This window comes from Malaclemys terrapin, chromosome 2 (assembly GCF_027887155.1).
Source record: "Malaclemys terrapin pileata isolate rMalTer1 chromosome 2, rMalTer1.hap1, whole genome shotgun sequence".
NCBI classification, from domain to species: domain Eukaryota; kingdom Metazoa; phylum Chordata; order Testudines; family Emydidae; genus Malaclemys; species Malaclemys terrapin.
The window spans coordinates 87,048,338-87,075,758 of NC_071506.1; the positions used below are offsets into that span (position 1 = coordinate 87,048,338).

The window sequence follows — 27,421 nt, forward strand, 5'->3', positions numbered from 1 at the left end:
TGTTAGAAAACGGCCTGGGGAGGGTAGGGGATGGATTAAGGAGGACAGGCAGTGAAAGGTGCATGATAGAGATGGAGTGACATTATATAAAGTATTATGAGTGTAAAATTATTCATCATGAGTGACAAAGCCACAAGTAAGTCATGCAGGTTATCACATCAACACATATTTTGTAAGTGACACAGGAAATCTTTTAGAAATATTTTAGAGCACTTTAAAACATTTTATTTTGACTATATTTTATATCCCTGCACCTGTAAAACCAGATGCCATCGTTATTATCAGTACCACAGCATAGGGTTTGGGGGAATGCCAGAAATCTCTAAAAAGAAATGAAAATAGCTTTTTGCATTTAAAAATGTCAGTGTTAAACTCTAATAATTTGTACCCCTTCAAGGCTTAGAAGCAAGTATTGAGGCTCATTGGGAAGCTGGGAATCTCCCTCTCCAATGGTATAAAGATCCCATTTCGAGCCCTGCAAGATATTTGACTTATAGGGCTTGTCTACGTTAGTTCGCTGCAAGCTGGATGAATATAGCCTACACTAGCTTGCTGTGGTCTGTTTGTGTGCACCTTCCTGGTGTGCATTAACAGTCCAATAATGTGCTTTCATCGAGTCCCGTTTCAGAGAGCTCTAGATCAGAGTGCTCTAATGAACTGTTAATGCACATCACTGGAGTGCACACACACAGATCAGGCCAGTGTGGGGTAGATTCACACCTCATTTTGCCTCAGTTTAATTGTTCATGTAGACAAGTCCTAAACCTATGAGATTTTAATGTGGAGAAAACCTGTCACTACAGTAGGATTGAATCTTGCCCAACCTAGGCATCAGGCAGCAATAAATCGTGGGATTAGGGATTTCACATTTATGGGACGAAGAAGGAAACATTTCTGTGATAAACTGATTTATTTTAAAAAGGCAACTTTTTGATGCTCCGGAGTTTGGACTGTTAGAGTGAATCCCAAAGAGATGGGCTAATGGGCAGAATGCAATGAAGCAGCCAAGGTGCATGATAAATGAATTTATCACATGAGCTCTCCAGTTCGTTACAAAGATATCACCTCCACAAATGTGGTGTAATGGAGGGCAGAACATTATCGCAGAACATACTTGCATTGGTTTAAAATGCCTTCTATCTAGCTTTGCAAAAGGAACGGAAAGCTGGGCACCTACAGTGTACACCACCCCTAGGAGTTTGAGGCTATGCTCACAGTTGGCAGCTACAGAATAAGAAGGTAGCTTCTTTCATCATTAATCAGTTTTTTTTCTCAAATGATAATTAGTTTCAGGAAGAGAATTTCGAAACCTGTCATAAATGTATTTGTGTGAAAAACTTTCATGTTTTGTTGTCTGGCAATATATATCACACCACTACCCCCTGTGTAGGACTAGATGTTTTCTGTTTATTCACCCTTTATTGAGGTCAAATGATAGTACCAAAAGAGAGAGAGAGAGAGGGAAAACTCTTGCAATGTCAAATGTGCATTTAAAAAAAAAAGTTTAAAAATGGTTTTCTAAGAATTTTTTAAAAAGTCATGCACATAGTCTCTAAAAATCACCCTGCACTTTACATAGTATGTGGAATAAATCTTTTGCTATCTTGATATGATATGTACAACTCATTTCCCTATGAATTTTCTTTTACTGTGTATCTTTTAAACCAATATTGTGTACGTGTGTGTGCATACAAATAGAAATAAAGCATGCTCATTGACTATATATGAATAGAATGGCATGCTTGTTAACAAAAGGGAGACCCAGGTTTAAAGGCAATATTTGTTTTATTGCTCTTCCATGGAGTTGGTCTATATATTTTCCTTCCTGGGGGAAAGTCCAACATTTCGGAAAAGAAATAGTCCCAAATTGGAACAAATAGTAAACATTTTCCACGCAACAGAAATTCTGAAAAAAAAAATTCAGAAACATAAAAAATATTTCATATTGATAATGTCCCATTTTTGTTTTGAAAACGTTAAAACATATAAAATATTAAATATAATATTAAAACTTAACAGATAATGTAATATAAAGGTCAGAACTAAATTATATTAAACTATAAAGGCAAACCAACACATTTTGATGTTATCAGAATGAAATGTTCCAACAGTATTGAAGCAAAATGAGAAATTATTTTTAAATATTCTCATTGGAAATTACATCAAAATTGACATGTTCATGCAAAACATTTTGGTTTCAATGAAACTGTATTTTCCCACACAAAACTGTGAATTCAGAATATTTCAACCAACTCTACTCTTTAAGCTCATAGGGTGGTTGTAATAGGTGGGATATAGATGGCAATAAAATAAATAACTAAACAAGGCATGTTTCTAACATTATCTCTAAAATTTCATTTGTATGTGTTTCCCTAGTGTTTGTTCGTTCTCTCTCTCGCTCTCTCTCCTGTTTACATTGTATACCTGCCAAAGTAAGGGCTGCGTCTTTTGTGATTGGAAAATGCTTAGCAAACTTTGGTCTCTGCCATGTTCTAAATGATAACTGTGGCCCCAATTCTGCACAGAATTCTGCATGTGCGTAAGTCTTTGCAGTATCATGACCTATATGTAGTGCATTTGTGTTTGCATTCCTTTCTAAAATAAAGTATTGAAATGCATTCTAGCTATGGATTTTCACTGCACTCTTTTGGAGTTTAATGAGGCCTAAGTTGAATATTTTACTTATTAGGTTCTTGGTTAGTCTTGGAATAATGACCTCACTGCACTTTCAGTGGTGGGGCTGTTATGTGGCTGATCAGAAAAGGTGTGCTTCCCTTTAAGGACTAGAGAGCCAGAGAGTGATTTGGTGCAGCAGCTTCATACTGGGAACCCCAAATGACCAGAAGTGAGAGAGGGCTATGAATGTCCACACAGGTACAGCAAAAGCCTTCTTTTACTTGGACCAGGTGGAGCAGCACCCAACCTCCCTCCCAAGGAAGTAGTTTAAATACCAGGTTTTGTCATGATGCGCTGTGGGCATTACACTAGGTGCTCCTTTCTTGGGGGCTGGGAATGACTGCACCACAACTAAGGTGGTGCGGAGTTTGTCTGGGCTTACCCAGGAAGGGCAGCTCTGCTTTGAGGGATGGGGGGGAGGAAGGAGGTCAGAAACTGCTGTAAAAAAAAGGTGCTCAGTGGTCAGCTTTGCAGCAATGACTCACCTCCCCACACACCCCAGGAATATGCATAAAGGTACGAAACCTGGGTGGGGCAAGTCTCTGTTCCACGCAGCAAGGAAACCAGCACCCACCTTCCCTCCCCTAGTGGAGGCGAATGGCAGGCTGGGTTAGGACATGCTGTGCACATTACACTAGTCACTCCTTTTAAAGGGGGGCTGGGAAGGAATTTTTCCCGCACCACCAGAATTGGCTTTGGTGGAGTGTGGGTTTTTCGTCTTCCCCACAGCGAGTGTGAGGGAGAACCTTTTCTGGTGAGAAGAAAATGTGGTAGGCCATATGTCGCAACTTATTTTGTAAGGTTGGGCGGATGTTCAGTGCAGGTACTCCACAGGGAGGGCAGCCCATGACCAGATAAATAGCCTGGTACTGGATAAAGGAACAGAATGGGGGAGGGGGTTGGGGACTCCTCTGATTGGTACGGCAGGGAGCCAACTCCACCCACCCCACCCCACCCCCTGTTCTCATAGCCCTCCTTAACCCTCTTACGAGGGTGGTGGATGGTAAGGTCCAAGCCATGGGTCGGCTGGGGGACCTAGATGGAAACAAAGGGGGCTGGTGGAAGCCCCGGAAAATTGATTTGAATAAGCATGGATTTGCCTGCACTGTACACTTTATCTGCCGGGTAGTCCCAGATATTTATATAATAAAGTTTCAGCCTGATTAAAACCCATAACACGTCTCCTGTCCTTCTTGCAGTGTACCCACACCCAAGGAATTTTTTCTCTCCCCACCAAATTGGCCAAGGTGGGGGCAGGGGTTGCTTTCTCCACAGTAGTTTAGTTGAGGCAAAAATCAGACAGGGGTTATACTATGATGTCACAACTCATTATGCAAGCTTGGGGCAGATGTCCAGTGCAGACAGTCTGTAGGGAAGGGATATGGTGATTTAAAAAAAATGGATTGGTAAAAGATTTAAACAAAGTATGATTTAAAGGAGTGGAAGTGGGGGAGGTTTGGGGCTCCTATGACTGGTACGTCAGGAAGTCAACTCTCCCCCTCCCTAGAGTGCCTCCCACCCCCACCCAAAGCATTCAAGGGTGGGTGGCAAGGTTTGCTGGGAACCAGGATGGATAAAGGGGGAGGGCTGACAGCAGTCCCCGCCCCGCGCCCTCCAGGTTTATGTGAATGATTATGGAATTACCTGCACTGTACAGTTTTATCTGCCAGTTACTCACATACATTTAGGAATAAAGTTGCAGCCTAATTAAACCACATCCAGTGTCTCCTGTCCTCCTTCAGGTGTAGCTGCCAATAAGATGAGTTGGCAGTAAAATAACTAGTGCTCTAGCTTTTAACTTAACTTTAAACGTTTCCATTAATTTTTTTGTAGTCCATTCAAACAGCTCCTACCTGATCATATTTTTTTGTTTTTTCCAACTGGTTCATTTCAATAAAAAAGTAAATATTGCAGCTTGAATTGTTTTTCATTGTGACCAGAATCGTGCAAGCAGTTGTGGGCAATGCTGAAAACTAAAATTTGTCACTTGTCATTATGTACTTTGTGCAGTTTTCCCATTTCTGAGTTTATGGGTGAATTTCACTAAGGGCTACGAGCAGTGTCTCGAACCAGAAACAGTACAGGCAGGATCTGTTCAGTTGTGGGGAGGGATAGCTTAGTGGTTTGAGCATTGGCCTGCTAAACCCAGGGTTGTGAGTTCAATCCTTGAGGGGGCCATTTGGGGATTAAGTTGGGGATTGGTCCTGCTTTGAGCAGGGGGTTGGAATAGATGACCTCCTGAGGTCCCTTCCAACCCTAATAATCTATGATTCAGATGTGGCTTTTCAAATGTTTCACAAGCCTTTTCTTCAAAATCCCTGCCCTTTTAACCCAGGATCTTTCATGAGTAGCCTGTCAATCAAGCTAAAATGTATAGTGGTCTTTGTATGTGGACAAAGACTAAGATGTGACCACGACATTCATTTTCACGGTTACCTAAGTTAGCAGTTGAACTCATTTCAAGTAAAGGCTGATGTGCCACTCCAGTGTACCACTATCACCAGTTTGCCCACTCTCTTTGAGACAGTCCACCAGTGTTCGCACTCGGACAGACACTGCATTAGCAATGAAAGAAGAGCTGTCAAAGCAGTAAGGTCAGTGTGGGCCTAATCCTATAACTTCTTTAGGCAAATTCAGATGAGATCAGATGAGATCAGATGCCATGGGTGTTTGTGCAAGGCAGAGATCTGGGATTTGGAAGAAAACAGCCTAATTTTTAATGATGTCATTATAAATCAATCTCAAGATTGTTGTGAGTACAAGGATCTCAGAATTTAGTGGGACCAGGACAAGAAATAGAAGCAAGGCCCATCTGCGGGTTGTTTACTGTTGCAGTTATGCCACTTCCTTTCTTTTTTCCCATGGTTGTCTTCCCCCTGTGATGTTGGAACAATTTTTATAGTGGGGGTGCTGAAGATGGAAACCATGTATTTGGGTGGTTATTACTACTTGAAGCCAGGGGATTTTATTTATTTATTACAACACTTTATTCCTTTTTCTTACTAAGTTTCTTATCTAGCATTAACATAGCCTGTTCACTCAATACAGGCAAAGTGTAGAAAAGATAGCTAAAACTCTGATAGGTGATGTGTAAAAAGGCATGAAGTGGTCAAAATAGAGGGCCAAATTCTGTCCTCGGTTATGGTGGTGTAAATCCAGGGTAAGTCCATTGACTCAAGAACTTTAAACAAGTCAGTACTCTTGTTGCACATTGGAAATTAACATATTCTTGCTGCTTCATAATTTAAGTATAATCCTCATGCACACACTCTTTCTTTTGGCCTGTCAGTTCTTGTTCTGATGTGAATGAATATATTTCTTTGTCAGCGTGGCATAGGGGAACAAAAAATGAAGGTGGTAGTATTCTTGAAACACTACGGCTGCAGAAATACTGTATTTCAAAATTATAGCAGTGGCATGGCAATTTTTATCAGAGAGATAGCATGGCAGAAATGAAATGAGCAATGTTAGCACTTGCTGTGAAGCAGGAAATTGATAATGAAAGAGGGGACAAGGCATCAAAAATATATAATAATCTACCACATCTCTGATGTCAGGCAAAGACCTGGTCACTGTCAATCTCTTATGATCCGTACTACTGTACACCATGCTGTTGCAACTTTGCTTTGTTATAATGTGTATATATTATGTGTGCTGGACTTCATAGGAGCAAGGTTGCTTAAATGATCTAGTACAAGATTACAAAGGAGATCCTAAGTCAGGGACAATTCTAAGACAGGCTTCTGCTTATCTTTGTTTAATTTTTCTTTACTACTCCTCTCCCTGTGGCTGTTCTGTAGAAACATTGTTCCCTTGAGGGTGGGAGAACTAGTACAGCACTTTGCAAACCTAATCACCAGGTCTTGCTGCAAAATATTGTGCCTTTAAAAAAATGTTTCTCCTAACTCTCTTTATTTGCTGTCTGATAGAGTGTTGACAGTACACAGTTTAATGTCAGTGTGAAATGACATTTCTGAGCATATTCCATTTCAATATATAGCATATAAATGTGGAATTCAACAACATAAGTTTGTTATGAGCAGAGCATCACTATCATTAATGTCAAATTATTCCAATTTTTCCACCTCACTTGATTTCACCTGCTTCATATTTCTGTCTCTGTCTATAAAAGAGTCTATCTGGAATTTTATTGTTTCGCTGAGAAATATAAAGCTGAACAAAAATATTTATTACTTATGATGGGAGATATTGTTTCTATTGTGTAATGCTTAAAAACCTTCACCATTTGGGGGTAAATTAAGTTAGGTGCCCAGGTTCCAAAGTTTTGCTTTCTGGAAGGAGCCTCTTAAAATAAGCAGCAATCTAATAAATGTAGATTGGGAAACTGTTTGTTTGCAGCTGTTCATACATTCAGGGTGTGCCCCATTTAAATAACAATAGGATGATAAGGAATTCTTCAGATGGAATTATTATCCCATATGTCGTTGTTTTAAAACAGTGGGTCTCAAACTTTTTTACTGGTGACCCCTTTCACAGCAAGTCTCTGAGTGCAACCCCCCTAATAAATTAAACACACTTTTTTATATATTTAACACCATTATAAATGCTGGAGATAAGCAGGGTTTGGGGTGAAGGTTGACAGCTCATGACACCCCATGAAATAACCTCGTGACCCCTTGAGGGGGCGACCCCCAGTTTGAGAACCCCTGTTTTAAAACATTTGAGCAGGTTTCTTTTAAAATTGCATTTATAAATGGAGTCTGAAAAATGTTTTTAAAAATCCATTCTTTGGAATAATGTATAAAATAATATTTTTGTAGTGACACAGGATTCTAAAATAGTAAGCCAAGATCAATGCTGGTGCAACGAAATGCAATTCCAATGGCTTCTATGTAGTTGCACATATTTAAGCTCCCATTGAAGTGAATAGGAATCTGTCCATTTAACTTAGAGGCTTGTATCAAGCTCCAGGAATTAATTTGGTCCAATGTCCTTTGCACAAGTCTTGCACTGGCCCAGATCTCTGGAATTTTTTGTATAACATAAAATAATCAAATATCTCATTTAATTCAGTTTATCCACATGTGTATGTACTTTGCTGGATCAGAGCTAGCGTATTCAATACCTGGCTGGATAGAGTCCTGTTAGAAAACTTTCTCCAGAGATGATGTGTCTTTAAATCATGAAAGAGGAAATTTCCATATAGTATGCAAGATTAGTGTGGCAGAGAAGTGTTTGAAATTTTTGGGTTTTGCTTGGTGGAATTTTTTTGTTTACGGAGGTTTGCTTTTATTTGTGCTCTAAAGATACAGATTTTGGTGTAAAATTTTGTATTTGTGACTTCTTTTCACCTCGTATAAAAACAAGGTGAGCCCTAAAACATAAATATGAGTGTGAAGAAATATTTGTCTTGACAAACCACCTATTTTCAGAGGATTTCATGGCACTCCTTCTCTACATTCTTGTCTTATTAGTCCTCAACTCATTACAAAGACTAGTTGCGTATCTTACAGAATCCTGCCAGGTTGGGTCCACCTAAATGTCCTTACCAGCTGTCATCATCTCCTTCTTAGAAGTAAACCTCTCTTGACATCAGTAGGAGCTACATATGTCCAGGAATTGTAGGATCACGTAGTAAAAAAAAAAAAAAAAACAGAAAAAGAAACTTAGTCCTTTCATGTACCATTCCCCACATATCATCTCTCTATTGGCATTTATACTATGGTACGTGACCGCTTCTCACTTTGATTTAAAAATCATATTTTTGTGAAGTATTGACATCAAAGACTCTTGACTTTGCAATAGTTTCTGACTTTTGAGGCTATGTGCTGAAGAGAAGGCCCCTCTCCTGTAAAAATTGTGACACATGGGGGGGGGGTTTCCACGCAGGGTGATGTCCCCCTTCTCCCTGCCCAATTTATGCCAGGGTTTATATTCTTATTTCTTTTGTTGCAGGGAGTGGGTTCAAAATACCTGCTTCCCCACTATCAACACTAACACATTGCCTCTGCCTTGTGTAATGTTTGTCATTTCCTCTTGTATTGATAGTGACACTGCTTGTGGGGTCTGTTTGTAATTTTTGCTTTCCTTGTGTAATGTTGCAGAATTTGCTTCCTGGATAATTAGAGTGGAAATTTGCTTCTGTGTTGCTTGTCTCCCTTGTTTATTGCATTCTCTGCTCTTCTCTGAAGAAAGAGGGGAATCTTTAGAGACTAGGCATGAGGTTACTTTGCTGTAGAGGAGTTCGTCAAACATTCTATCTCCTTTGTCTCCACATTTACTCTAGATCTAAGAGAGTGAGGGGTGAATGGTTATATGAACCATCAGGGGTTTGTGTCTTTCTTACATCTTGTGTAGTTAAAGGCTCCTGAGATTCATGTGGTGCCATGCAAATATGGGATCTGCAGAGATTAAAGCATTAGGCAATATCCAGAGTACCTGAGTGTAAAAATTTTATGTTCAGCTTAAGTTTATTTGCTTGAATCCAGGGGATTTTTTTTGCTCACACTACAAAAGTCTAACTGTTATATATCAAATTTTTGAAATAGTTGTTTCAGCTTTGACGTTTTCCCACAAGACCTGTATTCCAGCATTAGATTCAGAATGTTTTTATGATAGTAACAACTGTACAGTACCTCTCAATCTGTCATAGCCTAAATGTGGAACAAAAACTTAAAATGAAGGACTGAAAAAATATTAGTGCAAGAAGATAATAATGTCTTGGATTCATTCTCAAGGAAAATTCTGTGTTGTAGGATGTCAAGTTGTACTGTCAAAACAATAATACAAGTGAGAACTTTAGCTTTCTTGGGGAAGGATGCAAATTTCAGTCTAAAATAAAGGACTCTCTTATAATGGCAGATGATTGTGATATACACTATCAATCAGGTCTCTTTTTATAATGCTGTTGAGTAACCAGAGTCAATGCTGTGACTGTCAGTTCGCAGATATCGATCCATATCCCTGGAATGCAGTCTAGGACAGTCGTATTGCATGACTTCTCTGGGAAACTTTTTTAAAAGCTGAGAAAGTCTTGTGGCCCAGCAGTTACTCACCACCATACAAGAAATCTAGATATAAGTGCTTAGCTTGGGAGCAGTTAAGGGCTTTGTGGAGATGGATAATGCTCATTACTCTGGTTATGGGGAAAGGAAGATGACTGAGATTATCTAAAAAGGTCTAATTGGTAGACTAGTACTGGAGTTCCCTCACTCTATCTTCTAGACCAAAATCATGTGCATATTTCAGGGCCTGTGTAGAAGTAGAGAGACAGGGAACTCTCTCACTGGAGACCTGGTGTGGTGTGTTCTTGGACAGGAGTATTTCCCAGTGGTCTGAGTGACACAGAAATAAAGAGAAATATGGCTCATTAATGAAACTGCAGAGGTCAAATTTAGAAATCCTCATTGTTACCATCTAGGTTGTGGATTCAGGTCGGAGCCTGGATACTTGGAGAGTGCACTGTGGCCAGGAAGAAGGTCTATGCACTAGTAGTTTGGGGCTAGAGAGGACATGCAGAAGGAGAAACAACCACTGCCCTGCCTACCCTGCTGCATCCTTGAAAAAAATTTGAAACCTTTTCAGTAGTAGTCCATTTATTATGGTGGAGAAGTCACCAGACCATAGTTAGGGTTAATCAGGATTTTCAGTTTCTCAGGGTAATGATTTCTTAATATTTTCTAAATCTTTAGGGAATAAATAAAACTTGAAAAAATAGAGATTATAGTTTTGAAGTAGGTCTACTTTTCTATGTATCTGTTATATATGTGACTCTTCCTGTGAAATAGTGTTTAAAAACAGGTCAGAAAATAGATTTGGGATCAAAGTGATTCACCATCATCTCCAGTGTGTATTATTTTGAAATGTGGGTACTTTTATAAACTGCAAGGAGATTCAGTTTCATACCATTGTGTTTATAAGTCAACATTCTTTATAAGGAAGAAATTGGTAAAGGAGAAAATAGATGCCATTTTCATGGGTGATCTAAGGACTTCTATTCAGTTATTAATGTATTAGGAAATAAATATCCCAAAATAAATAGATTATAGTTTGTAAGGAAAATATTGTTCTTTTCTTATGAAACGGGGAGTGAGGTAGGAAATGCAGGGATATTCATCAGTTTCCTGCTGTTGAGTTTATAAGATACTCCAATGTTATTCATAAAGGAATTTCTAGATAAGCCAACATTAAATTAAAATTCAGAAATGAAAACTTCATTTTAACATGAGTTATGGTTGCTCTTTATCAACCCATAAAATAATTAGGAAATAGAACGTAAAGGAGTAAATTTCAACTACAAGTTTAGAATAGGGTATGACAACTCATATGGAAAATTTGGAAAGAGTCCAGCAGAGGGCAACAAAAATGATTAGGGGTCTGGAGCACATGACTTATGAGGAGAGGCTGAGGGAACTGGGATTGTTTAGTCTCCAGAAGAGAAGAATGAAGGGGGGATTTGATACTACCTGAAGGGGGGTTCCAAAGAGGATGGAGCTCGGCTGTTCTCAGTGGTGGCAGATGACAGAACAAGGAGCAGTGGTCTCAAGTTGCAGTGTGGGAGGTCTAGGTTGGATATTAGGAAACACTATTTCACTAGGAGGGTGGTGAAGCACTGGAATGGGTTACCTAGGGAGGTGGTGGAATCTCCTTCCTTGGAGGTTTTTAAGGCCCGGCTTGACAAAGCCCTGGCTGGGATGATTTAGTTGGGAATTGGTCCTGCTTTGAGCAGGGGGTTGGACTAGAGGACCTCCTGAGGTCCCTTCCCACCCTGATATTCTATAATTCTATGATTATTATCTTTGCAAATCACACTCCCATGTAAATTCCAACCAAAACATGTAATACATTTTAGGGGGGATATATAATAATAAGCATGCTTGGAACAATTATGGTTAGTGATTAACATATTGTTAACATGGTTGTTTTTACACTTAGAACTGTTTTAACTTATAAATGGGATTGCAGTCCGCTTTCTAAACCATATAAAAAAGGGCACTGGCAAGAACCACCCTAAACATGAGGAGGTGTGAACAACCCAAAGGGAACTAGGTTTGGTTATAGAAAGTTAAAATATAACGATATTTCTTCATACGTGGAATGCTTGGCAGAGCTTATAGAAAGCTTTTGTTGGGAAGGATAGATACAAAGATAATTTTTATGCAAAATCTTAATTTAAATCTTATAATTTTAATAAGTACCTTCAGTTATTTCAATTTGTATTTTGGTAGAGATAAGGATGGGTGTGTAGCAAGGTCTCAGTTGGTCCGCAGAGCCGCTGGGGGCGGTGGGGAGCTACTGCCTCGCCGAAAGGCCTTGGTCACACCTCTCCATCAATGAGGAATTAGCGGAGGGAGGTGTGCTGTTGCAGTTGGTGTGACACAGGAGTATCAGCCAGAATCCGTGGCATGCCCCTCAGGCAGGGGAGCGTCGGCAAGAATCTGTGACGTGCCCCTCAGGCAGGGGAGAGTCCGTGACGTGCCCCTCAGGCAGGGGAGCGCCAGCAAGAGTCCGTGACGTGCCCCTCAGGCAGGGGAGCGCCAGCAAGAGTCAGGGAAGCGCCCCGAGGTGGGGTGGCAGGGATAGTGGAATGCAGGCCCACCCAACTCCAGTGCGTTCCAGCCCAGGGCCCTGACAGTGGTGGGGGAAGAGGGTCCCACCACTGGGTCAGCGGGGATCCGTCCACAACACACTGATCAAAAACTAACTCAACCCACTGTCCAGTTTCGCCCCTGGGCTACCTCCTACCTAGTCTCTCGAGTGGGTCTCTCTGGTTCCTCCAACTCATTGGGGTGTTCAGCCACCAGTAGCTCCAGCTCACCATCAGCATTGGGCTCACTCGGGCTCGGGTCACTGCTCGGCTCTTCCAGTTCCTCGGGGTACTCTGCTGCCGGCAGTCCTGGTAGCCCAAGTCCTTCTTCTGGGTCAGGTTTCCCCTGGTCCAGGGCATCCCCTGGTTGGGCAGCAGGGTTCACAGGGAACAGCAAACAGCCTTGTCTGTCTCCCTCCCTGGTGCTCCCCTGACTGGGCTAAGGGCCCTGCCTTTTGTACTTCCAATTTCACCCCTCCCCTCCCAGGGGCTGAAGTAAGTTTGGCCTGGCTCTGCCCACTCAGACTGAGAGAGTGGCTCTTTACCCTCTGGTTCAGAGGGAGGCCAACCCAGCTCCCTACAGGGGTATGGTTTTATAAAGACAATAACAAATATGAGTTGTCATATCCTCTTCCAAACTTAAAGTTTAATCCTTAACTTTGTATTTCCTAATTTGTTATGGTTTGATGGAGAGCAGCTGGGATCTATAACTCGTGTTTAATCAGTGTTTTGTTACTGAATTTTAATGCAAACACATATTTGTGTGGAGTATATATTCTGTGACATTTGATTAATTATTTAGTACCAGATTCTTATTCCTTTACTAAGACTGAGTAGTACCTTACTCTGTGATTAACTCTACTGATTTGAAAAGGACTGTTTGAGGTACTTCCTAGAGTAAGGGTGGCAAACCAGGCCCTTAATTTGCCAATTTATTTTATAACTTTAAAGCAATTAAAATTGTTTAACTAACAAATAACATAAACCACATAAATAAGATCTGCCATTTATTCTTCCAAATAACCCACACATTTTAGTATGATATATTATTAAGGGCCAATTTCAGACACTTTCTCATGCTGAATAGCATCTTACTCCACAAACAGTTCCACTGGCTTTCAGGGAACCACTCATGGAGTAAGGGTATTAGAATCTATGTCAAGATTCCGCTGCCCTTACTCACGTTGAATAGCACCTTACACCAGGAGTAGTGCCATTGTAATCAATGTGACTAACAGTGGCAGAATTGGGTCCTTCTAGCCTGCGTCACTTTGAAATATCACTCAGTTGTGAAAACCAGCATATGTGAGAGTAGACTCAGGCCCAGGGTATATGATCTAAATCAATAGTATATATTCATCACTTATTTAAAAATATATACTGTACACTGGTGATAATACAGACTGAGGCTCGGGAGCCGCAAGTGGCTCTGTAATGTGTCTCCTGCGACGCTTTGCAGCACATGATATTAAAACACCGTGTGCTTTAATTATTAACCAATCAGGATGCTTTTTCTTGTATTATTAACCAATTGTAGTTGATAAAATAGTAATACTCAGTCATTTTGCTGTGAGAATTTATAAATATATATTTATAAATATTTAGGGGTTTTTTAATATTATATAATATAATATAATAAAAAGTAAATATTTCCCCTGTCATACAGTTTAAATATGAATATATAGTACTACAGTAAATGAAACAATGAATTCACACGACTGTGGCTTTGAAGTAATGTTGATCACTAATTTGGCTCCTGAACCATTGAGGTCTGAGTATCACTGCTATACACAGGGCCGGCTGCCCCAAGCAAAAAAAAAAAAAAAAAAAAAACCTGCGGCACGGCCGGAGCCAGGGTGCAGGGGGATTCCCTGCGCTGCAGATGTGCCCCGGCTAGCAGGTGGAGGGAGCGGGGGGCGGAGAGAGAAGGGGGGCGGCCAGGGCTTCAGCGGGGCGCTGCCGGGGCCACTTTCCGCCTGCCGGGAGGGCTCCGCGCTGCTCTGTTAGGCTGGGAAGGAAGGACGCAGACTTCCGCCTGCCCGGGCTTGCTGTCCTCCGCGCCGCCGCCTCCTACAGGGCGGCCAGAGCGGAACAAAAACAAAACAAAAAAAGAAAAGAAAAGAAAAAGTGGCTGTGCCGCCCTAGGATTGGGCGGAATGTCGCCTCCTACAAGCTGCTGCCCCAAGCACCAGCTTGCTCAGCTGGTGCCTGGAGCCAGCCCTGGCTATACACAGTCCAATTATAAAAGTACCCCACCAGTTGTATCAATCTGAGATCAAGACTATCTTTTGCCCCCAGATCCAGTTGCTTTCAAGATCTTGGTCACTAAGCGTTTTTCTGCACAGAAAAAAAAAAAAAAAAAAAAGACCTGCAGCATTTCCCTGGAACCAGGTGCTCTTCTACACATGTAAGAGTATCAGAAGCTGGCCCTTGATTAACAGATGATATTTAATAAGTGTTAAGTTGATTAAAATTGTCTGAAGTAACACTAATGATTGTCAAAAGTTATTCCATAAAATAGTTACAAACTATTAAAAAAACAGCTATTCTATGTGTGTTTACCAAGTTTTATTTTTCCCTCCCAATGTTCATTTCTTAAGAAAATTGGCTAAGAAGCGGAAAGAGACATTGAGTAGTACCCGGCAAGAAATGACAGTGATGGTGAATTCAATGGATAAAAGCTACACTGAGCAAGGCACCAACTGTGACGAAGCTTTCTCTTTCATGGACACGCACAATCTAAATGGAAGATGTAAGTTCAAAATGCTTGGGGATGCAGCAGTCTCTTTTATTTCTGAAGGGGGAAGGAGGGTGGAAATGGCTCTTAAAATACTGCTCATTACCCAATCAATTCAGCGGACAGGTTATTCATTTGTGGAAAATCCATGGGATCCAGTATCTCCCACTGTGCAACACATCACAGCATGTATTCTAATGAGCAGGACTGTCAGACATCAAGAATAGGCTTCTTTAAAAATAATAAGGATAATTGAGCTTTTCTGTCTTTCTTTTTCTTCCACATGAACAGCAGAGACATTCTGCAGCAGGTGTGGATTTGCATTTCCCCATCTGTTTATTGTGCTGAAAGTTTTATATCCTTTATGCTGCCCCCACATCCTTCACCACCACCTCCCCGTTTTAGGCAAAATTTATTTTTTTAAATGTTATCACTTATTATCTTTGGTTGTCCCAAAGCTCAGTTTATCAGCGTTATAGCTGTCTCATTATATCAGGTGCCAGATGATGCTTTCTCACTTGCTAGTGCAGAGAAAGAGCTAACTGAAATTAATCAGTGTGGAGTTTGATAGGCAATTCTCCAAATGTCTCGTGTTTGTGATATATCCTGAAAATGAAATTTTGGGGAGTGAAATTTCACACATTAAATTTTTTACTCACCTGCAGACCTTTGTTTGGGATAAGAACTGTGCCAGGATCATACTACAAATAGAACAGTCATTTTCACAACTGCTGAACAGGAAAAAAAAAAAAAAAAAGAGAACCAAAAATGTTTACATAAAGTAACACAGATCCTACCTTGTTCAATGTTTAGGTCTCTGAACTTCTTCGAGTGATTGCTCATGTGTATTCCACAATAGGTTGTGCTGCACGGGGCACCGATGTCAAAAGTTTTTCCCCTAGCAATACCTGTAGGGGAGCGCCCCTAGCAACCCCTGGAGTGGCGCCTCCATGGTGCAGTATTAGGGGCGCTGCGCGTTCCCCCCACACTCAGTTCCTTCTTGCCTACCAGTGAAGGTGCTTCGGAACTGCTCTGCTCCAGCTTTGCCGTAGCTCGTCCCCAGAACTGCTTGTTCGTTCAGTGTACGGTATTATCCCATGCTATGACTGGCCGATTCCTTAAGGGATTGGATCGTCTCTTCCTGTATGTTAAGCCCCCAGTCGCACAGTGGGACCTAAACCTGGTGTTGGCCCATGTCACGGGCCCCCCATTTGAGCCGCTAGCTATGTGCTCCTGGTTGCACCTTTTGTGGAAGGTGGCCTTCCTGGTAGTGATCATGTCGGCTAGGCGGGGCTTGGAACTCAGGGCCCTGACCTCCGAGCCCCCGTACACGGTGTTTCATAAAGATGAGGTCTGGCTCCGCCCACACCCTTCATTCCTCCTGAAGGTAGTCTCCGCCTACCACGTGGGTCAGGACATTTTTCTGCCCCAAACCCCGTGCGTCCAGTGAGGAGCGCTGCCTCCACACGTTGGATGTGAGACTGGTTCTGGCTTTTTACCTGGAGCAGACTAAACTGTTCAGGAAGTCCTCTCAGCTGTTCATCGCCTTGGCCAAACGCGTGAGGGATCGGCCAATCTCCACTCAGTGGCTCTCCAACTGGATCGCCTCGTGCATCCGTACCTGTTATGACTTGGCGGGAATCCCTCCGCCACCAATTGTGAGGGCACACTCGACTAGGGTGCAGGTCTCATCGGCTGCCTTTTTGGCCCATGTCCCCATTCAGGACATTTATGGGGCTGCCATATGGTCTTCAGTTCACACGTTCACCTCTCATTATGCGATCGTCTCCCAGACCAGGGAGGACACCAGGTTCGGCAGGGCCATACTCCATCCCGATAGTTTGTGAACTCATACCCACCTCCAACAGATATAGTTTGGAATCACCTCTTGTGAAATACATGTGAACAATCACTCGAAGAAGAAAAGACAGTTACCTTTTCCGTAACTGTTGTTTTTCGAGATGTGTTGCTCATAACTATTCCACATCCCGCCCTCCTTCCCCTCTGTCGGAGTTGTCTGGCAAGAAGGAACTGAGGGTGGGGGGAGCACGCGGTGCCCCTTATACCGCGTCATGGAGGCACCACTCCAGGGGTTCCTAGGGGTACTCCCCTAAGGGTACTGCTAGGGGCAAAACTTCCAGCACCGATGCTCATGGCAAGCATGCACACCTATTGTAGAATAGACACAAGCAACACATCTCAAACACCAGTTACGGAAAAGGTAACTGTCTTTTCTTGAGAATTTACTAGGATGTCCAGAATATCCTTACATCTAGTGGAATAACTGAGATGGAGCTCTAGTGTAATGCACCACAACTTGTATCAGCCACGAGGGTTGCATGTGCAATAACCTTTGCTTAAAAGTCTTTGACGATTCTTTGGCTGGACATCCCTTGATGTTTTATAATTAACAGCCTGTTACCCACTGATTATTTCTGTCCCTTTAATGGTAATGCATGTGTTGTATGTCATGCTATGGAATTAAGTCATCTTAGATTGTTTCATTTAACACCCTTATAAAATTACCAGTGTTTACATCTTTAAATACTAATACCAATACTGAAATGTGAATCACTGGTTGAAAAACACTATCAGAGAAAAGAAATAACATTCAGGAAACAATACTGTATTCATATATGTTACCCACCTATCTGAACTATTAGTAGCACAGCAGAGTAAAAAATGAGTTGTAAAAGAATAGTTGGCTATCCTATTTGTGGTATTGTTAGGTAACCCTTTTAATTCTCAGAGCTACTGTAAAAAGCAAATGCTGTCATTGTTACTTGCTTATTTGAATATCTGCATTCAGCCTTACCTTTGAAACATAAAAATATGCTAGCCATCAATGGAAAACTTCACAATGATCAAATTGCTTTATCTGATAAAATTATTTTCAGAAAATTGGTCCATATTAGGTAAACCAGTCTAGTAATTACACAACATACTTTCTGCTCCCATTGAAATCATTGGGAGTTTTGCCATTGCCTTCAAAGGGAGCAGGATCAGGCCCTAAATTAAATCAATTGCATATGCTTATATTTCCAATCTGAAACAGCCAAATTTCTCTTTGCTGCCACTGACTAGATTTTCTTCTCTTTACAGCTGTATCCTCCCCCTCTTCATTTACAATGAAAACTAACACGTTGAGCACAACGGTGCCTAATTCTTATTACCCAGGTAACCAGTTTTTTATCTTTGTTTCATCCCTTCATAATGCAATGCACCAGTTTCCCGCCTTAGAAATCAAAATGTATATTGTTATTATTTTATTATATATTGCCATAGGAGCATTATGCATTGTAACATATTATAACTAGTTGCTTACTGTGGCTTTCTGCAGGAAAATTGGGGATCATTGATCAATCATTTACTGTTCTCTCTCTTTTTACCTTTCTGCATTGACCTGCTTATGATGTATGACAGATCCATTTGTGCCAACTGCAATTTTAGGTGAGAACATTTCCCTTTATCAAAGTTTATTGCAGAAATAATTTAGAAAGGTGCAGCTCTGGGTTACAGAACATAGTATCTAAGAGACTAAAGCATTAGGTTTTCAGGAGGGGGAGCAAGCTTTTCTGCAATGAGAATGCTCAGGACAGTGATCAAACTGGATTCCTACCGTCACGGTGCAAAGTTAGGGAGGAAAAGGAGAAAAATTGCTTTCACATGTGGTTTTATGAAGAAATGTTTATGCATGTATTTGGAATGACACACAAGAATTTGATTATCACGGCAATTAAAATAGTTTCTCATTGTTTTCAGTTTTATCTGTGAACTGAAGATGTCACTTTTGTAAAAATAATGTTTTCCTAATTAAGGATGATATAGAAAATCAGTCAAAATAAAGGTCTGGCCATCTACCAGCTATCATTTCTTCTTACAATACCACACGGTTTTCTGACATGCCTGTCACAGTGAAGTTTCAGAGAAGATGGTGTTTTGAACAGCAAAATGACAATATGGCACTTCATAAAAATATCGTTTATTATGTGTCAGGTGTCACAAAAATGAATAAAATGGTAGCACTATAGGACTAAATGCATTTGAAGTATGAAATATTTCCACTAGGAATTTAGAAAAAAACAACCCTCTTATTTGTGCAATATAAAAAGAATGAAGGAAAATGGCATTTTCAAGCTGTTATAATAAAAGTAGCATGAGATGCTATTGCATTTGCAATGAATAGTAACAAACGTGTGTTACGGCTTGTCCTTTGTTACTTCCACAGTACTAACCTTCACCTAAACAGAGATTTTAAAAAATTCAATAAAGGTATAACAATGCACTGTAGCAAGAATTCCAACCCAAGTGTTAAGCTGCTTCTTTAGCACTGTCTTTACAATGGTTTATCTTTACAATACATATTTTTCTTCCTCTTCCCTTTTCTCCAAATCACTAGGAATTTGTATATGAAGTATAATGCTTACATGTCATTTTCTGGCTTTAAGCAGTTGCATTGAGGTAAAAGAAATTAAATATAGTTAAGTGACAGTTACAGAGAGCTGCAGTTTAGGAATGTGATTTCTGAAAAACTAATGTAGCAAAGTTATTGTGCTGGAGGGATAATTAGGAAAGCTTATTTAACTATGAAATCCAAAGGAAAAAAAGTGTGCATTTTTATACTTTGTGTACATCAGGGAGAATGTAACGGTAGTCACTGTAACAACGTAGTAATCTGCATGCAAATGAAATTTGCAGAGCCTTTTAACTGCCTGAGATTTTAGATTCCTTTGTGCTTTCAATTCATTCAGCAACTCATCCAGTAGATGTTCTGACCTTGTGGGTGGTCAGAAAGAAAAGCATTGTTGCCAGGAGAAAATTTTAGATATTTCTATCAGGATTATGATAAGCTTTGAAAATGGATTCTCAGAAACTTTTCCAGGGATTTGTTGGACCGTAATGACAATAAGAAATCTTTGGTAGGTTTCTCTAAGGAGAAATAATATTTAAACAAACATTTCTGATGCATTTGGGGGGACAAAATCTCCTTCTCTGAAGCTGTAAGAGAGAAGTTCTTGAGTTAGCTAGCTAATGTATACAATCTGTATTTACTCTCCTCAGAAGTCCTCCCATTATTTTGTTGTAGAAAATAAATACTTTTGTTGCCTTCCATGTTAAAGGTTAAGTATCCCTTTATGGTTGGTGTTCCGTTCAAACAGAAGTAATCACCAGAAAGCTGCATACATACATGTATTGGGCTAGAGCTTTACTGGTCTAAATTAGAGCAGCTCTACTTCAATCAGTGGAGCAACACAGATGCGGATCTGTCCTGTGACATTTTAAAACAACAATTAATTTTCAAGTCCATGTATTTTAATACATGAATGGCTGGCTTCTTACTGCATGTAATGCCCAATCCTGCAGTCCTTCCTTATCCATTGGGAGTTTTCAGGACATAAGGGACTGCAGGGTCAAACTTCTAGTTGGAACCAATTGAGCTGGTCTACATGACCTACTGGGAAGTAGTATGACTGTGATTATTGTTTAGTTTTGTTACTAAAGGGATCGCAATACACTTACATTTTCCAAAATGTTTTGAGAGGAAACTTAGGGCTTGTCTTCGCTACTGCACTAAATCAGTAGCTCTGCCATCAATGCATCAGCGTCGATTTAGCAGGTCCGGTGAAGACAAGCTAACTCGATGGGAGAGCGTTCTCCTGTTGACTTCAATATTCCATCTCAATGAGAGGCGGAAGCTATGTTGACAGGAGAATGTTTCCCGTCAACATAGCATGGTGTAGACACCACTTTAAGTCCATTTATGTAACGTAACGAGCATAACTTAGATCAGCTTACAGCATTATTGTAGACAAGGCCGTAGACTCAACATGCAAATTAGCATCTTCTCAACCTATTGAAACAATTGACTGAATTAATAGGAAACTTTTTAAATGAAACAAATGGCAACAATCTGACTTCTTCTCAATGATTCAGTATTTCAATAATTACTAATTTTCAGACAACTGAGAGAAGCTTCATGTTTAGCCTAACCACTTAAGTGAAATCTTTACAAACAATCCCTTAATATTCCTGGGTTGTGTATGGCTAAATTAATGTTCAAAGAGAGGCAACTGGTCTGGAAAAGGCAGGGTAGATAATGCCTGCCTGTCCTCCTATGTTCTGAACAAAATTCAAAACTCAAAAAAAAAAAGAAAAAAAAAGTGTAAAGTAACAGAAGAAATGAAAAGGAACTTAACCCAGATACTCCATTGGTCTTGCAGTTGTCTGCAGCACCCATGGTTCTGATAAATGCTGGCTAAATATGCATTTTAATAGTTCTCCGACAGTACTGGACAAATATATTGGAATCAATAACTGGATAATATAATGGGGATCAATAACTATATTCACCAGCTAAACTAAATAAGCTATATGGTGTGGTATGACCACCATGTCAGTTGGCAAAAGCAATTGACTCTTACATCTGAGATTCTCTGTCTTGCTATCACTTTCAAAGTCAAAGCAAGAAGATAGCAAATATTGTATTTCTGGTGGATTTATATTGTACCATCAAAGGCAGGGAGCATAACCTTTTCATTTAAAGTAACTTTAAAAGATCAGTCCCAAACATGGCATAATAGTTTTAGTCTTGAAAGGGTGGGAGCTAGATGAGGCAGAGAGGCAGTGGGAGGGAGGCAGGAATGAATGTTCCATTTAGTCCACAACACAGAGAAGTCCCCTGGAGTGAGAGGCTTATGGGCTGAACTGTCTCACTTTCACAGCCCAGAGATCCTGACATTTGATAAGATTTGCCATCTGAATGTTTAATACGAGTTTCAGAGTTACGGTGATACCTTAGTTTGAACAAAAATAAAACCTATAATCTAACTCTACATAAATTTTAAAAAACCATACAATCAACTTCTACACTTTTTTTTGTCTTTTGTGTCTTAGCCGCCTTGTAGTATTCAGGTGCCATTTCAACAACAACATGCTGTAACTACACATGTATATCGCCTTTCATGCCATGCATCCCAAGGTGCTTTGCAATACAGTTTTACTGCATGTTAGGCAAAAGTAGCCAAATTTAATTATTAAAAATGTAAAATAATTTTCCGCTATATTGGATGAGGTTAGTAAAGTGGAAGGAGACATAGTGAAATATCCATATTCATATCCATATTGCTACATATTATTTTAAGTTTAGGTGCATTGTTCACATTTTAAACTATTCACTGAGGACCAGATTTAATCTCAGTTTCATCCGTGTAAACTCACTGTAACTTCATTGACCTCAATGAGTAACTCCCTTGACTTTAGTGGAGTAACTTTTGATTTACACCGAGATCAAAAACTGGCCCTTGATGAGCAGATGTAGCAATTTGGGTGTTTGTGTGAGATCTTGGGGCCTTTTCTTAAAGAAAATGTTGGGAGCTCTATACTATAATAAATTTAACTAAAGAATATGGAAACCATATTATTTTAGCAGTCCCCCTTTATATAACACATTTTACACAGCAGTCATTTTTACAGTATATTAATTTCATTAACCATTTCCCATAGTTAGTGTGCAGGCATTGCAGAGTATTTTGACCAAATTAAAACACTATTTTTGTTATTTCAGTTAACTAAAACAAAATACTCTTTGAGAAATATAAAATTTTGATCTTCCTTTTTTTTCAGCAAAGAAAATATTTATGATGATACTTACTCCTCAGACTTTTGGGGTTTTTTTCTTGTCAAGTATTAAACACATTTAAAAATTCCATGAAAACAAGGGAAAAGTGATATTGCTTCTTGAATCATGCCCTCTTTCACATAATCAGTGACTCAGCTAGGATACCAAGCTGTAAAAGTTAAATTACAAACATAAAATTACCTGTAATTATTAATGTAGTACTGTTGCTTATGCCCTGTTTCCTTTTTCTCCTCCTCTTTTTTCTCCTGATATGGTTCTTCTTAAAAGTGCCAATAAATGGTAAGTTGCCCATTTGCCCCGTCAAAGAGGTGTGGAGGGGGCGGGAGAGTGTGTGTTTCATACAAATTTTGAGCAACCCAGTGGGTTCTGTTGCGTGTTGGCTTGCATGTCAGTTGACATATAACATTTTATGCCTAATGTGATGGCCCATGATATATTGTGAAGTTGTTGGTTCTGCAGCATGCTAAACAGCCAATCAAAACATTTACCCTAAGCAGATGATCTCTTGCATTTGTCCTCTTGTATTTTGTTTCCAAGTGTTGTATCAGATCTACATTTTCATTGCAGTCCTAGCTTAATGAACCATAATCCATTTTGTGCATTTTTTTATTTTGCTCACACAAAACATTTGTTCTGAGTTCACAGTGTAAAATCTAATAGTTCACTAATCTAAGAAAAATACAAGTCCTATTTTATTCCAGTGGGACTTGATGAAGTTTCAAGATGAAACTTCTCTTCAGCTTATAACTGAATGCCTAAAGAATTTAAATATTGTTTATAATCAGTTAGTGTTTAAAACAATATTTATTTATATATCTATCTATATATATTTAAAACAATATATAGTTTGGACTGTTCTGCAATGCTTACATTGTAGAAACATGGACATTGCCTCATTCCAATCAGTCTTGAAATCTCCCTGGATAATTTACTAAATGGATTTATCTTTTTTTCTGGCACAGCCCTAATAAATAGTGGTTATATTAAAGTTGGTGATATCAAAATCATCCTTGAAGAAATCAATGTATTTTATACTTTTAATAAGTGGAAACAACCGGGTATATTGTTCAGTTTTCTTTTCATAGATGAAACCCACACGATGGCCAGTGACACAAGCAGCTTGGTCCAGTCACACACCTACAAGAAGCGAGACCCAGTAGATGTGCCATACCAGACCGGACAGCTTCATCCAGCCATCCGTGTGGCTGACTTGCTGCAGCATATCACGCAGATGAAATGTGCAGAGGGCTACGGATTCAAAGAGGAATACGAGGTAAGTGCCAGATCTATTGGCCAGATTGTTGTGCCTTCTGTGGTGCCAGCTCTCACCTTTCTGCAATCTGCACCACAGAACAGGAAAAATAACCACCACACACAGAAGGCCTCCTGTAGTGTGGACAAGGGATGTTTAGAGAGAGGCACCTTCTCTACTGTGCTAAAAAGGCACTGACAGTATTTTATGTGTAACAAGTCAGAATGAACAGTGAGATGTAAAAATAGAGCTCTACATTCTGTATCTAATTCCAGTTATCCATTAATATATTTTGAAAAGCCCAGGCCACTGTGGGATCAAAGAGCCCTCTGTTATGAGTTTTTATTTTCTCCTGAATAAAAGTAGCATTTCAAAGTGTGACATCATAGCACTGGCCAATCAGAGTTGTCCTGTAATATGACACTGTGCTTTGAAATACAGGTTCCATGGGTGGTCATGACTAGTGCATGCCAGCAAAGACTGTAGGAATATAGCACATCATCAAGGCTATGGGAGTGCCTGCAATGCCAGCTCTATGTTCTTTGTGAGATCAATGAAAAAGGCAAAAAAAAAAAAAAAAAAATCTTTCCTGTCTAAAACAAAGCATTATAAATGACTGCCTTAAGCTTAGCTATGCTCTAAAATCACAGGAATGGTTCTCTCACGTTCCAAGTCATGTGGAATTGAATGATCAGAGATTATCCCCTAGTAAATGCAAACCTCATTGGGTTCCTTTATATTCTACTTTGTTCCATAATTTAGTGTCTAGGTCACCGAAATGAATTTCCTTTACACATTTCCTTCTGCCTTTTTAGGACAGAGTTTAAGGGGCTGATCCTGAAAACTCTTATTCATGTGAGTAGTTTTTACTTATAGTGGATGGGATAACTAAGAAAACTAGAATTATTCACATGTTTAAGAGTTTATGGGATTGAGCCCTAAGAGCTAGCAGAATTAAAAACATAAATTCAGGGGGAACAATTACATATAGGTTGGACAATAAATTGGTATCAATAAAGTTCTGAAAGAATAGCTAGAATACACAATGAATCTGTCAGTGAAGTGTATGAGAATTCATGCCATAATTTGCATTGAGTGCTTAAGTTGTACGGTGATGGGCACAAAATGCAAACTTGGACAGATGTAGATACTGGTAGGCAGGTGAGTTTTGAAGCTGTTATGGTCTATTTCAAAATACTCTGTGATCTTCTAAATACACGAATGATGGCCTATTCTGTGACCTAGCCTAATATGGCCCATAGTGGCTGTACAAGAGAGTAAGACCCCACCAAGCCCTCCCGTATTCCTCTCCACATCGTGGCTCAACAAAAGGAAGGAGAACAGAGGCTGCATGCCCAATACTCCTCCCTTCACCGCTACAAGTTGGCAGAAAGGAGCAGAATGATATAGGTGCGGCTTTGGCTTCTCAGCACCCCAGCCAGCAGAGCTGAGATGTTTTGAAGGAAGGAAGCTGCAATTCGTAAAGGTCTGCAGTAAATTACTTTTCACCTCCCATGCATGCATAGCTCCTTCTCACGGTTCTTCTTGGGGTGTACACAGCTATGCACTGCCCTTAGAGGCTCACTCTAGCCCTGCGTGAAATATAGTACACGATGTACCATATTTAGGCACTTTGAAACTATGGGTTAATGTTTTTACCTAATAGATAATACAGTCCCTTTGAGTAAAGACCCATCTACTGATGTAGAGTACGCTTTTTACAAATGAGCAATGGTCATGTTTTTCCAGTTTGTTGTGCCCTGCCATGCTAAATGTACGTTATGACAGTTGTTTACATAAAAGATGTTTCTGATAACTGGTGTTTAAAAATGACAATTGAAAATCTTTGTCTTCGGAAAAAACTTTGTTCCTCAGCCTAGACCTTGTATACCAATTTTAAGTGCAGAGGAAACCTACAACTAATTTATAAAAGGTACTGTGAAATGGAATCTATAATGGAACCACTGACTTAGCTTTAACTACAATGGATCAAATGATGCTGCTGAAAAATGGTTTCCAGGAAAATCACTTAATTCTAAACTTTCCAACCTGATGGATGACACCCAATTACAGGCAGGAGGTGTAGTCATGACTAATGTCTGTAGATAAAATACATCCGTGTAGTCTACTGGAGATGGTGGAAGAGTGGGACTTGAAATATTGCAGCACTAGTTGCAACATTTCTGTTTCCATGTGGAAATTGTTTATGATCAGAATAGACCATAACAAGCCATGGAACAGTCCTTCTGTTACTGAATTTCTTAGGATCATTGACGCATAATGGAAGTCTCAGGCTGCCAAACCTATTAAAATATTTACCTTTGTCTTGAAACTATCTGCAGAGATAAATGCACACTGTGCACATAGTTCTTGCTACAACCTAAGCAATAGAACTGACTTTCTGGAATCTCTCTTCCATGTGCCATAAAAAAACTATCCAGAACTTCCAGTCCTGCTGAGACTGAGGGGCTCCCTGTTTAATCTGATTTTCAGACTGAGACCTCTTCTCTTTGCCAAGGCTGGTCCAGGCATATGGAGGGATTTATTACCATTAAATTATCAGAAAGAAAACTGTCCAAATGAAAAGAGAGAAATATTTTGGCAGGGGATTTGTTTTGAATGGACTTTCATAGATGATTTTCCGTCTAACAAGATAGCAGGATTACATTCTCTCACCAGGGAAACAACTTGATTCCAAAGACATTCAATCAGGATTCACAATGAAAATAAATACGCTGAACTGAGCAGAAAGTAATGTAGCACATTACCAGCTAGTAGCTGTTTAAGGTAATAAAAGGGACCAAAGTATTAACTAGTATGCTTAGTTATAAGTGCTTTAAAATAAAATTTAACAATTAAGGCTATGATTCAGCAATGTGCTTAAGCACATGTGTAATTTTAAGTCCTATCAATTTGATCCAGAAGTTTTTGCAGTGACATAATTGATGTAAGGGAAAGAGTTGATAGGTCACCTCTAACCAAGAGCAGCCTGGTGCAAGCAGTGCCTGTGCATTGTTGATAAATCAGTCGATTGCTTGACCACACTTTGGTTCATTATTTCGTTATGAAATATACTCAAGAAACCAAATTACCAATGCCAGTCAGGTTTATTAATATGGTACAGGAAAAAGATTCTGTATGATACCAGTCTCCCAACAGCAGTCTAGTGCAGCAGTGTTACATTCACCTTATGCAGAAGGTGTGCTCCCTTACATTACTAAAATCATCTTTTTGTACCCTACTTGTTTACCAGTAAATGGTACTATATATGTCACCTGAAACTGGATTCAGTTTTCAGCTTTTGACCTTGTTTATTTCTGGTACAGTGGTGTACCCCTTCATCTTTCTTCTCAACACGTGCATTCCAGGTACTAAGGGGCATGGAGACGCTCCCCTTGGTTTGTGAGGGTAACTCCCTTTCTGTTGCTATGAGGAAACAATTGTATGTCCTGACACTGCAAGTTTTCCTATCTACTTAAGCCAAAGCTTACTTCAGCTAATGAAAGGTGTTATGAGATATTTAGCATAAGTGAGCAGGATTATGGTACAGGCCAGTTTAGGCTATATAAC

General features: G+C 39.9%; 1 protein-coding gene across 9 annotated transcripts in view; it reads left to right on the plus strand.

Moving 5' to 3' along the window:
- PTPRM (protein tyrosine phosphatase receptor type M) overlaps positions 1-27,421 on the plus strand; it is a 691,593-nt gene that overhangs the window by 534,980 nt on the left and 129,192 nt on the right. For 4 of the 9 annotated variants that reach the window (XM_054018880.1, XM_054018887.1, XM_054018882.1 and 1 more), the window contains 5 exons: positions 14,824-14,975; positions 18,063-18,137; positions 18,384-18,410; positions 22,867-22,878; positions 23,685-23,872. In XM_054018880.1, the coding sequence (XP_053874855.1) occupies positions 14,824-14,975; positions 18,063-18,137; positions 18,384-18,410; positions 22,867-22,878; positions 23,685-23,872 (454 nt within the window). The remainder of the gene's footprint in view (positions 1-14,823; positions 14,976-18,062; positions 18,138-18,383; positions 18,411-22,866; positions 22,879-23,684; positions 23,873-27,421) is intronic. The other 5 variants (XM_054018883.1, XM_054018885.1, XM_054018889.1 and 2 more) reach the window with 2 other exon arrangements.